At 45.5% G+C, this 13,802-nt stretch overlaps 1 protein-coding gene across 9 annotated transcripts in view; it reads right to left on the minus strand.

Annotated features, from left to right (window-relative positions):
- Positions 1–1,150: 1,150 nt before the first annotated feature.
- Positions 1,151–13,802, minus strand: part of NEK11 (NIMA related kinase 11) — a 244,767-nt gene continuing 232,115 nt past the window's right edge. For all 9 annotated transcript variants that reach the window (XM_057315970.1, XM_057315969.1, XM_026497009.4 and 6 more), the window contains one exon: positions 1,151–1,993. In XM_057315970.1, coding sequence (XP_057171953.1) covers positions 1,723–1,993 — 271 coding nt within the window. In that variant the 3' untranslated portion in view covers positions 1,151–1,722. The remainder of the gene's footprint in view (positions 1,994–13,802) is intronic.

Genomic DNA, 13,802 nt, shown 5'->3' on the forward strand with positions numbered 1-13,802 from the left:
TTCTCCCCCCAGGAGCATCAGCATCACCTGGGAACTTGCAAGAAACGCGAAGCCTCCGTCTCCACCCAGACCTATTGAGTCCGAAGTGCTGGGGTTGGGCCCTGAATTGGTTTGAACAAGCCATCCCCATGATCCTGATGCTCAGACGTGAGGAACACTAGTCTAAGAGGCACGGCATCGTGCCGGGGCACTGCTCCGGACATAATGGGTGGGTAAGGCAACAGGCCTTACCATCCGCGTCCTCCATGGTCAGCGGAGGGCAGGACGCTGGCCACTATACAATGCATGCATCAGATTCTCTAGGTCGTTTTCTAACAGAAGATATGCTTTGGCCCCATGCCTCCCCAGAGAAAGGAGGGGGGTGAGGCTGGGTCTTGACAAAGCTTCTCTCCTTGACGGAACTTTGGACAGGCTCCTCTGAGCGCTCTTTCAGCTGGGCCTCCACCTGGGCCCTGTCTCCAACTGGGCCAAGTCCGGTTCAGCCAGAATCCGTGAAGTCCTTTAGTGAGAACCCCCCACCCTTGCTATCGGGTCACCCTGGCCTGTCTCCAGCAAGAGTCCTGTGAAGTCGGTTTGGCAGCAATCTTCCTTACCCTAGATGTCTTCTCTTTGTAACTTTACAGCCCTCGAGCCGAGCTGTGCCCCGTCCCACGCCAGAGTATAAATCTCCAGCTTTCCGTGCTCTATTTGGCATTGAGCCCTGTCTCGCTCTCCTATTTTAATCACCCTGACTAAAGTCTTCCCTACTGTTTTCACACGTGTCAGGATAATTCTTTAACAGTATGTGCAAACGTGTGTATGTTTAAGAAGCTTCTCGAGCAAGTCTAATGTAGCTTCTTGGTTGAAAACCCACATGCAGAGTGGTTGAGAGCATGGGCGCTGGAATCAGACAGACCCGGGTGAGAGCTCAGCAGCTCTGGTTGCTAAGTAAACAAGCAGGTTAGCTCAAAGACGGGGGTAATCTCTTGTTCTCTCCCCCTCTCTCATCGGTGAAAAGATCCAATGACAGAAGGCCCTTAAGGTTGTGTACTGACCCATATTAGGCACCAAATAAATCGAATGATAGCTGCTCTCGGCAATAATGATTACACAGATGCATTATATTCATCAACATACTTCTAGATAAGAAAAAGATAAAACAGGTGACTTATTTTGTAACCATGTAAAATATATTTATTAAGAATAAAAGTCTTCAATACTTCACGAATAAGCTTGAAGAATTAATCACAAAAGAGAATTGCTTTTTGGATTTTTAGTCCAGGTCCTTGTGTATATATGCAGATCTTGCTTGTTGGGGGAAGGGCAAAAGGGGACCCAAAACAGGTCACCCGAGACAAACATTCGTGGCTCTTGGTCAGCAGCTCAGTGTGTCCATGAGGCCAGTGTTCAGCGACCTTCGGGAGCAGGCTGGCCATAGAGCACAGGGACTGAAGGCAGGCACTGAGCCTGTCCTCCAAGTGGAAATGGTCAAGGGTAGATGGATTCTTCCAGGCCACTGCAGAGGTGTCTAACTCCGTGGAAGCGCCGAGGGCACACTCGAGGGAATGCTTTTCAGGAAGCCACACGTGGTCCACAAGCTTTCCTCAGAGGATAGACCAAACACTGACTGGCCCAGGACTCAGAGTAGAGGCAGACAGGCTTACTACTCTCTAAGGACTCACTCTTCTTGACAAGGAATTGAAAGCCCCAGCACTGTACCCATTTCCCATAATAAAATCCAGCTTATGTGTTGAATGAGTTTGTCCCCTTGAACTTACTTGTTTTTGATAGTTGATGGTGAGGGTTCTGGAGTGTGGTCCCTTTACCCACTGTGATCAGCAACTGTTCCTCAAAATACAGGAGCTGGTCAACTTCAAAACAGTCACTGGCACGAGGCACCACCTTCTCTAGAGCTGCCCGGATCTCGGCTTCGCCGGCCTTCTGGCGCCTCGCTCTCTTGAGGTAGTTGTAGACCTTCTCAAATACTTCTGCTCCCAGCTTCTGCATGGCTGACCTGCCACACAAGTTAGGAGAGATAAAGAGGAGTTTTACACATTCGAGTCATCTGCAAGAAATGTCTTTTTAAATCATTAATTACACAAATGTACCTTTGAGATTTGGGGGAAAAAGAAAAAAATAAGATGCGATGGCTCTACCTTGAACACTCAACAACAACATTCAACAAATACTTGCTGCGTGTCTGTTCTGCGCCAGGGGCCTTCTAGGGACTGTGAGCATAGCATTAAACAAGTTCGGTCGATTCCCGCCTTCATAGAACTTACCTTCTCGGGCAGAGAATAAACAGATAACTTAAAAAATACATAGACAATAAAATGTCAGGCAGCACTATGTGCAACAAAGAACAAAAAACAGGGAGAGAGACAGAGACAGGTGAGGGGCTGGCCACTCCCCTGAGAGGTGGTGTCCTCTGAGCAGAGACCCACAGGAAGTGAGGCCAACACTAGGGGGAGAAAACCGGGGCCCTGAGGCTAAAACACCTTGGAGAAATATCGAGAAGGCTAGTGTGGCCGGAGTTGAGAGAACAAGGCGGAAGGGGAGAATGGGATATGGAGTCAGAAATAATATGAATGAGAACAATAAAATAACAAGCCGGCTCCCACCCAGGCCAACACTGGTGTTTCGGTGCTCACCTCCAGCAGCCACAGCCTGTGCGGCGTCAGAATCAACCACAATGGCCACACCCGCTGTGTTTCTTGTGCCTGTATTTTCCTCTACTTCCAGCTAGGGTCACAAACGAAAGGCCTACGCGTAAAACTAGGCCCAGGGCATGTTTTGTTTGATCAGCACTATTCTTTACTTTTTTTCTTTTTTTGATTGATTGATTTTAGAGAGGGGGGCGCTGAGGAAGAGGGAGAGAGAACCTTAAGCAGACTCCCTGCTGAGCCCAGAGCCTGATGCGGGGCTCCATCCCACAAATCCCACGATCACAATCTAGCCAAAACTAAGAGCCAGATGCTTCACTGACTGTGCCACCCAGACGCCCCAGCGCTTTACTTTTTGAGCATTTTAATGTGGAAGTCTAGGCACGGCCGCGCTCCCCGCCCCCTGCATTTCTTTACCGCCCCCTGTCCACCTTCCTCACAGCATTTTAGAGCAGGCTGCTTCTCGGATTTCACCTGCCCGCCGGCCTCAAGGGCATTCGAGTTTTGTGAATTTCGTTCTCCAGTTCAAAACTGTCATTTTTAATGCTGCATACTGTTCCGCTGAATTTATGTGCCAACATTTACCGAGTCATGCTCCAGGTAACATTCAGCGTTTTTCACTGTAACACTGAGCCAATGTCCTCAGGAACACAGCTTTTTCATCCAGGAGAATATTTTCTGGCATCAAATTTCTATGAGCAAGGTGAATTACATGAGTGTGTTCCCTCTGTGAAAACTCAAATGTGCATTTGTGATTTCTGCACTTTTCTGTATATATGTTGAGTGGGATTAAAAGGTTTTAAAAAGTGGTGAGAATGGAATTATTGGGTCAAAATGCATAAATATTTTTAGGACTTTAACCTTAAGAAATGCTTCTTTACTCTTCATTTTAGTGGATTTGGTGAAAAGAAAAATCAGGGTTTTTTTCAGAATTTTTAAAGCATTACTGCTAGACGATGCTGATGGCAACGCTGATAAGAACACTGAAGGCATTAATCACAGGCTAATTCACTTTATAAGCTTTTGTTGTTCAGTACTCTTCAACACCGCAAGCTCTAGAACACAAGCACCCAGGTTAGGTATTGTGGCAGACAAAAAGAAGAGGAAGTGATTTATCTTGCTCTAGTTTAGAGGCTAGAAATCCTAATGTAAAGATATATACACTTTACATTTTAACTCACTTTTTAATGGTACTTTAGAGCTTACAAAATCCTTTTACATTCGTTATCTCAAATGATCCTTGTGAATGAGGCAAGTCATTGGACATTTATCTTTATTTGACAATGAGAGTAAGTAGACTGACTTTCACAAACTCACGTAGCTAGTGGCTGTTGGAGCCTAAACCCAAACACAGGTCCTGGGCTGAGGAGCTCGGCAGCCCTTGGGCCCCAAGTCACCCAGCTTGAACAGATTTCCCACCTTCTGCCTGGAGGTTATCAGGACGGATCCCAGGACACGTCACATCCATAGTCACCCCTGTCACCCCCAGAAACCCAAGCTTTCCTTCTGCTGACATTTAGCAAACCCTGTCACTGCCCCCATTCATGGAGGACTTCACCAACCTTCATGCTCTCTTCTTCCCACACCCTACTCCTGTCACCATTCTCATGGCGTCCGTATTCTTGCTCTCTCTGACTTTGGACTGTCTCATATCCAATGATCATTTTCTTTACCCTCCTCAGTTACCCACGCCCATGATCATACCCTTGACCTCTTGGCACCAATAACCACACTTCCTCTTGAATCGATGTCAAGCCTTACACTCTATGGACACCCCTTTATACTCTCCCACCATACTGACTCCGGCTATTCTTCTACTTCATGGTCACCCACAATCCTTCGACCTATCACCATGATGACAGTCACCCCCTTGTGTTCTCATGTCCCCACGTCCAACTTTTCCTCAGTTCCATTTCATGGCCCATTACTATAATCACTATCTTAAAATACCCTTGACTCTTTCACTCCCCTCTTCCTGTGTCAAACTCCTCTGGCAAAGTTGTAATGGTTACACCCGGACACCCATTTACTCCTGCCTGCACCCGAACAAAAGAACATTCCAGGAGAAAAACGTCCAATTCTGCCGACAGGTCTCATTTAAATAATTAATGCCCACAGTTCAAAACGGCACTCAGCACTGCCCATGGCCCTCCTATAGTTGTCCGGTAGGCTTATTTTCCACTCCTCAAAGTAACTATTTCACGCCTTCTTCTTTATTTGTTATTCTCAAACTTGCTAAGCCCCACCCTCCTTCTCAGCTGATGACTTTACCTAATATCCCATTGAGAAATAGAAACAAACTCGTAGAAATTCCCTCTTGTCAGTGCCCAACTACCCCACCTCCTTGGCCTTCCCTCCGCCCCTAGTGAATGGACCCTCGGTGCTCCCATGAAAGAGCGTCCTCTCCCCCCTGAGTGCTCTTGATCTCAGCCTCTGTCACGGGCTCAGTGGCTTTCCCGCTGGCAGCTATTTCTATGTCTCCGGGAGCATACACATCAGAAGAGAATATGCCCTAGTGCCCACTTTTATACAAGAAGCTTCTCGCGACCTCCACATTCCCTCAGTTCACCTGCTTCCCCATCTATCACTTGGACCTCCATCGCTAGCGAAGCTTCCTGAAAGAGTCAAATGTGGCTGCCGTTTCTACTTTCTGACTGCACGCTCTCCTTCAATCCACTCCTCATTCCTTCTCTAAACTACTCTCACGTGGCTAATTCCTCTGGTCTCTTCTCTGTACATATCTTACTTGACATTCAACAGCTGGCTACTCTCTCCTTCAAATCCTTCCTTCTGTTGCTTTAGGTGATCCCATCTTCACCAGGAGCTTTTCCTATCAGGCTCTCTGCTTCTTTTCAGCCTCTTCGACTGACTCATCTCCCTCCTCATTTTGGCCTCTACATTTCAGAGTCTTTAATACCCTTTATAGGCTGAGGACTTCCTGTATGTCCCCGTGTCCTTCACCTAGAACCCCCGGCTTGTGAATCAACTGCCCACTTGATCTCACGAGCTGGGTATCTAAAGGGTGTCTCAGCCTCAATATGGTGGGAGAAAAGAACTCTTAATTATAAATAAATACAAAGTGCTATGAAAGTTGGGAAAATCAAACACCCCACGGAGGCAGAGAAGGCACCGTCTCACTTGGGCCATAACAGCCGGAGGGAAGCCAGGCGGTAGCTAATAGGGGGAACCCTGGGAAATCAGTGAATCAGTTTGGCAGGTGAGAAGGGTATGAAGAAGAGGGTGAGAACCAGATGAACATAACGTTAAAGAAACTTTGGAATCTGGGCACCTGGGTGCCTCAGTGGGTTAAGTGTCAGACTCTTGATTTCAGCTCAGGTCACGATCTTAGGGTCCTGAGATCCAGCCCCGCATCAGGCTCCACGCTCAGTGGGGAGTCTCCTGGAGATTCTTTCTCTCCCTCTGCCTCTGCCCCTCCCCCGACATGCATGTGGGCACTCTCTCAAAAGAAGAAGAAAAAGAAGAAGAAGAAGAAGAAGAAGAAGAAGAAGAAGAAGAAACAACTTTGGAATCTGACTGGTAGTATCACCCATTGATGAGAAAGAAGCCCTAAAATGTCCCCTGAAACCACAGTGACTAACAGTTTTTGAGCCTTCTTTATGTGCCAGTTTTTATTCTGAGCAACTCCTCATATCATCCCATTAAATCCTATGGATATGATATTGTTATTTCCATTCTACAGATGAGGAAACTGAGATACAAGAGGGGATTAAAAAACTTGTCTAGTGCCACACGATTTTGAAGTGGTGGAGCTGGGACGTGAATTCCAGTAGTTTCACTCCAGGACTCACTTTTCATCACTATGGATTCAGACACTGGAATTGAATCTCAGCTCTACCTGTACTGGCCGTGTGATCTTGGGCCAGTTTCTTAACCTCTCTGAGCCTTGAATTTTCATATTTATGTGGAGATTACACACACACACACACACACACACACACACACACATGCACACACGTGTATATTAGCACAGTACCTGTCACCTACCAGGTGCTTATCTGCCATTGTTTCGTTGTTGCTTTCCCGATGCTGGACTATACCACAGTCCTATTTCAGTTTAACTGCAAGCTTCAAGCAGTTTTGTGGTTCCACCTCTGGTTAAGACACCATTTTAAACAGTTTTATCTTCTCTGAGTGAATTTGAAAAAAAAAAAAAAAAGACACAAGAAAGCCAGTGGCAGTGTGGAAGGAAAAAAAAAGTAATTTTGTAGAAATAATCATGAAAACCTATTTTAGCAGAAAGCATTAAGAGAACACATAGATTACTCTTCAGGCATTGTTTAAGGAAAGCTTGAAAATGATTTTACAGAATATAAGAAATCCCTGAACATTAAATATGTATGAGCCACTGTGGGAACAGAACGGTACAACGTATTTCCTCTTTAATACTGCGGTCTTAGTGATCATTTAGTGTTAACAAGCATCGGGAATCTTTATTAAGGACGGATTTTGTACCCCTTCTCTCCCCATCTAGTATTTCAAATGGCTGTCTCTGAACCTGGTGGGCAAAGACGGAACAGATCTCTCTCGGCAGTCGATGCTCAGGTGACCTATGGCGCCCCCAGATGGGGCATGTGACTTTCAGGCCCCTTTTTGTAAATGGTGCTTGCCTTTGGCTCTGTCCTCCCTGGCAGCAGAATCTTGAGAGCAACTGTTGGTTGGAGACTCTGTTCAAGCTAACCTTTCCTGTAAGGATTATCTTGTTTGTGACCTAAACACCCTCCATTGTTCATAACCACAGTAAATGTAGGTGGGTAAGTACTGACGAAAAAACAAAATCCAGTTTGTTTCCAAGAGATACAATTAAAACACAGGGCATTGAAAGGTTGAGAGTAAACAAATAGATTTAAAAAAAGATCTACCAGGCAAATACCCAAAAGAAAGCTGGAGATAGCTATATTAACATAAGACAAAATAGATTTTTCAAAAGGATTTTATTTATTTGAGAGAGAGAGAGAGCGCATGCTCGCGCGAGAGAGAGCGCATGCTCGCGCGAGAGAGAGCACAAGCAGGGTGAAGGGCGAAGGGAGAATCAGACTCCCCGCTGAGCAGGGAGCCCTATGGGACTCCATCCCAGGACTCCAAGATCATGACCTGAGCTTAACTGACTGAGCCACCCAGGTGCCTGAGACAAAATAGATTTTAAGAAAAAAAAATTACTACAATAAAGATTGCTACTCAATAATGAAAATAGTTCAACTCACCAGGAAGAAATAAAAATTCTAAACTAGTATGCATCTAATAAAGTAGAATCAAAATACATAAAGCACTGCAGTGAGAAATTGGCAGAAATGTCCCCACAGCACAGGATTTCAATATACATTGCTCAGTTATTGATAGATGAAGCATTTGAAAAATTAGTAGTGATATAGAAAATCTGAATATATTTAAGTAAGCTAAACTTAAGAAACATATAGAGGACCCTCTCCCTCCATGACAATTAGAGAACCCTCATTCTTTCAGACTTTCATAACATTTACAAAAACTAACCATATACTAGGCAGCAACTCAAGCCTCAACACATTTCAAATAATTCATTTTACACAAAATCTAGTTATCTGATTATAACTGATAGAAATCTGTAGCAAAGATATGGATTAAATAGTACCATGTATTCTAAATAAATTTTGGGTCAATGAAAAAATCAGGCATGCTATAAACAAACTCATTTGAAGCCAAAAGAAAAGTGATAGGTACTCTAGCATTGTAATATTTCAGTGTAAATTTATTCTGACACTCGGAAAACATGCTGTAATATTTCTGCAATGATACAACTGAGTATTTTAGAAATCATAAAATAGAAAATTCTATTTAAGGGGACTCTTGTTGTTACCTAAGATTTGAGAAGAGAGAGGAATGCTCTTTATGCAGTTCACATTAGGGAAGAGGTTTTAAGTTTGTTTTTTCTACAGGAGGGAATGGAAGGAGAGATGGGGGGGGCAGGAACCACCCCTTTAGTTAGGTGGGTATCTCAATTACATTTTCAAATGAAAAGAACTATATTTTCATTCTTTTTCATCTATTTCTTCCTATGCTCCATATCTTTTATCAATTTTGTTCTCATGTTCAAAAAGTCCTGTAAGTATTTCAGGGACCCTAAAGTTCATCTTAGTCCAGACACTTCATTTACAGGCCAGTGCTTTTTGGGATGGACCACGGTCTTGCCCAAATGGACAGTGGACACAGGAGAGTTGGAAGAAGCCTCCCCAGGCTCCTGAAGAAGCTCTACCTGCCTGGAGCCAACCCCCAACTTGTGTTTGGCTGATTCCTCAGCGAAAAAATTCCATTAAACCACAAGAGAGTACTTTCTCTCCTATTTCCTCCAAACTCAACCTCTTATCCTCCAAATTCCTTTACTGACTTCCCCCCATATTTACTTTTAACTTGCAAACAATATATTTCATCACATCTATTTACCCATCAATATTGACTGCTCTCTGAGCCTCTAATCATCTCTCTCTCTAAGGGGCTCTGAAGATGTCAAACAAAAATGTCCTCACTTTTTTTTTTTAAGTTTATTTATTTTTTAGTAATCTCTACACCCTATGTTGGGCTTGAATTCGCAACCCCGAGGTCAACAGTCCCACACTCTATGGACCAAGCCAACCAGGACCCCCTGTCCTCAAGTTTTAAATATTATTTTAGTTTTGCAACAATCTCACACAAGAAAGTTACAAGTATAATACCAAGAACTCTTTTTCTCCCCAAGCCTTTTGAGAATAAGTTGCTAACCTGATGCCCCTTCCCCTCATTACTTGGTGTGTATTTTTTACAAATGAAGACACTCTTTTACATAACCACAGAATGGCCATCAAGATCAGGAAATTAACATTGACACATTACTGTCATCTAATACTCTAATCCATTCAGGTTTCCCCAATTGTCTAATAATGGCCCTTATAATAAAAGGATCCAGGTCAAAATAATCACGTGTTGTATTTCATTGTTGTGTCTCTTTAGTCTCCTTCAGTGATGTTGACACTTTCAAAGGTTTGAAGCAAGTTGTTTTGTAGACTGTCCCTCAATTCGTGTTGCCCTTGCTTATGAGAGTTACCAACTCCCACCCTCCAGCTATCTCTCCCTTTGTGTATTAGCTGAAAGACAGGAGTAGAGCCTTCCGTTATCTTGGGACATTATTAGAGAGCTCTAGCTACACCAGTTCACACTTCTCTTGGGTCTAAAAGATGTCCAGGTAGTCACAGTATCTTGTTGTTTTCAGGTGCCTAGTTCCTGACTCTTCCCTACAGCTTTGTTCACTATATACTGTAAGAAATAGGGGGTCCTCGTAAGTAAAGGAAGCAGCTTGTGAGGTAAGTTTCCAGAAGCTCAAGAAAGAATGCCCTGGGTGTGCGACTCACTGGGCATCTCCACTTAAACTACAGGTAGAAATCCTATGCCCAACTGAATTTCTGAGCTTCCTCCCAAGATATCCTAATGCTGCAGCCTTCCCCATTTCTGGCCATGTCAGCTCCTGCCTTCCAACTGCTCTGGCCAAAAACCTTTGGGTCATCCTGATTCCTCTCTTTCTCTCTTACTTCAACAGTCTGGTGTCTCTCATAACCAGATCAGTTAGTAAATCCTATCAGCTCCATTTTCAAACTGTATGCAGCATGCAGATTTCTGTCATCTCCACCACTCCTGCCCTGGTCCAAGCCACCACACTCTCTCACCTGATTGCTACAACGGCCTCTCAGTTGGTGCTCTGCTCCTACCCTCGCTCCCCTACAGTCTGTTCTCAATTCAGCAGCCAGAGTAAGTCAGATCCCTTCACTCCCTGCTCAGAACCCTGTCTTGGGTTCCCCATCTCACTCAGAGTGAAGTCAGTGTCCTTCCAGTGATCTAAAATATCCTGAACCACCTGCCCACCATGTTTTCCAAATGCATTGCCTCCCTCCCCTCCCTCCCTCCCTCCCTCCCTCCCTCCCTCCCTCCCTCCCTCCCTTCCTGTTACACTGGCCCCTTGCTCTTCCTTGAATACCCCAGGCACACTCCACCCCATGGCCTTTGCACCTGCTGTTCCCTCTGATGAGAATGCTTTCTCCAGATATCTCTATCTCTCTCCTTCACCTCCTCCAGGTCTGTGCCCTCATGTGATCTTTTCAGAGAGACCACCCACACTACCCTCTTTAAAACTGTAACTTTTACCCCCATTCTGCACTGCTTCTTCTCTTTCCTTGCTTTGTATTTTCTTAGCACTTGATACTCTTCAGCACACTGTGTTCTTCCGTAATATTTTATGATCTGTCGATCACCCCACTACAGAATATAGGGTCCATAGGGCATGGATGTTTTCACCTTTCTTGTTGACCGATCCCATTACCTAGAACGGTGCCTGGCATATAGTAAGTACACAATAAATACATGTTAGATGAATGAATAGATACTTTGAAAGCCAAACAGAAAAGGAATATGGTGATATTATACAATTTTAATTAAAAATATATGCATCTCTAGGGTTTATTCTAAGAATTAGCACATAGTGAAACTGTAACCTAATTTTGCAAAACAAAAGATCACTTTGGTGATTTTTAGTCGTTGTTTTTCAAGATAAAGCTCCAGTTAGCTGCAGCTTTCAGTATTATCATATTTTCATCCCTATTTCAAATGGATTGGCTTTATGGGACCTATTCGATCTTCCTTGGAGAAAAATGACGTCAAGTTTCTGAGTGGGAAGACAAAAGCCTTACTTAAAAAAATTCTGTGCGGAGGGGACTGTGCTTCACGCTTGACACAAGGGGCCACGTGGAAAGCAACTGAAACCTGCTCACAGCTGCCGAAAGCCCCGCTGCCCCACAGCACGTGGGAGGCTGTGGGGAAGGAGAGTTCCAGAGACCCCCACCCCTCGGAGGGAGGGGGCAGCCAAGACAGCGCCATTCGACAGATGTCACCGTCTGCCGTGCGAGTTAAATAAGGCAGAGAGGAGCAGCTGAGGGGATGTTAGCCTCCTGCCCCAAGCAACATTCTAGCTGAACAGCAGAAAGTATTCAACACTTCCCCTCCCGGAGAAACAACAAGCAATTTCTCTTCGGGGAAAGAGAAAAGGAAAGTTTCCACTAGTTCTGATAGGTCATCAAATTTAAAATCTCCCTCACCCCTTATCCCTTCAGACAAACTAACAGGACCGTGTCTCGTCTCCCCCTTTCTTTGGAGCTTATTTGCCTTTCAGACTGCTTCTCTGCCCAGCAGAAGCTCCCCAATAATGGCTACATTTAGGTTTTTATTTTCAGATGAATTAACCACTTGAGGAGTAAAAACTAAAAGCAAAGGCCTTTGTCTGCTTTCAGGTCTGCTCCCTAATGAGGCTGGCAGCCTTGAGGACAGGGGACCTTTCTTAGCCATCCCGGCAGCCAGCGCGGTCCCGGCCCCGAACCGCACTAAGTTGTTCCGTCAGCACATTTTTAATGAGCACCTAGTACGTGCCAAGTGCCGGGAGCGCTGCCAGAAGCTTGTGACCTCACGAACTCAGATTTTAGTGGGAAGAAGGCAGACAGTGAACAAGTAAACAGGGTAATTTCAGATTTTTGTCAATGCTGCAAATAAAATGAAATGGCAACGGAAGAGAGAAGTGGCTGCCCAGGAGAGGGTTGGGACGGCCGACAAGGGTGGGGGCAGGAGGGATGTTTGGTACCAGCCCTCTTTTGTGCACCAGGCCCTGTCCTGTGGACCAGCGCCCCCTTCTTCATCAGCCGTCACACAGAGGAGACTTTTGTGGGGATGCGGCAAGAGCACCGATGGAGGCCCACACATGTCTAAATGATTTAGAAGTTATGAACCAAGCGAACAAACTGTTAAATAAGATATGATCTACCTCGGGGCGCCTGACTGGCTCAGTCGGTGTGTCTGTCTCCGGCTTAGGTCATGATCCCAGGGTCCTGGAATTGAGCCCCACATTGGGCTCCCTGCTCAGCAGGGGAGTCAGTTTCTTCCTCTGCCTCACCCCTCCCAGCACTCGTGCTCTCTCTCTCTCAACTAAAGAAATAAAATCTTAAAAAAATATATCATCTACCTATTGCATTGACAAATTAACTATAAAGACCTGGAAGGCCAGGTTTGCAATCAGTATTCTCAGACTGCTCAGAGTTCTGCATCGAAATAGGGCAGAGCTGTGTGAGCCAGCCCCTGGACCTTTATCCCTGGATATTGGCCTATCCCCTTCTCTTCTAGCCTGGCTGTTTCCCACCGTGAAAGGGGGGGGGGGGTTATTACGCACACATTCGATACCTCAGCCCCTATGTCCAAGATTCACTCATGCTTTCTGCAAATAGCTTCCCTGTGGTCCCCCTCAGGATTAGGGGTGTGTGAACCGGCAGCCCAGACCACCCATGGGAGGAGAGACCTGAGGCAGAGACCCACAGACTCTGGAATGGGTTTGGGGTCCTCTGGGGAAAAAATTGCAAGGTCCCAGGTCACTAGGGCATGGTCTAGAAGAGGAGACACAGGCTCTGAGTGGGCAAGCCCCCTTGGCCCCTTGAACCCCTTGCTTCACGAGGAGGGATGCCACTGAAGGATGACCAAAGTGGCACCCTCTACAGCACAGGCCCAGTGCCCCCCTTCGGCCTGGGGCTAGGCAGTACTGGAAGAGGGAGGCTACTTTGCTGATGTAATTGAGAAAGACCTTTCTGAGCAGTGGGAGTAGGAATGACATTTGAATGGAGACTTGAACGGTAAAGACGGTAAAGACGAGTCATCCCTGCCAGAACGTGGGATAGGAGCACTCCCAACGGAGGGAAGAGCGCATGACCAGGCACTATAAGCCCTGTAAGGAAGAAGACTGCAGTGGTTGAGGCGTAACTTGGAGGAGGAGAGGACAGGAGACGAAGGCAGATGGTTAGGCAGGAGCAGGGACCTGGGAGGCCGAGATAAGGAGTCCTTGATCCTGGATGCAAAGAGAAGCCAGTGATCCTTTATAACGGTGTTAACATGGGTATTTTATAACAAGAAAATACAACACAGAGAGAGACAGAATGATTTAAAAATCGGAACCTGGAATTTTTGAAAAGCCCTGTAAGATACCAAGGAGTTCATCTAATCAAATACTTTCATTGTATAGACAAATGGGGAAGAACACTGTGCTAAGGGCAGTGGATCTTATACTGGGCCCCCACCAGGATGGCCATACATAGGAAATAAATATAGAATAAA

The sequence above is a fragment of the Ursus arctos genome, unplaced genomic scaffold (assembly GCF_023065955.2).
Source record: "Ursus arctos isolate Adak ecotype North America unplaced genomic scaffold, UrsArc2.0 scaffold_20, whole genome shotgun sequence".
Lineage (NCBI taxonomy): Eukaryota > Metazoa > Chordata > Mammalia > Carnivora > Ursidae > Ursus > Ursus arctos.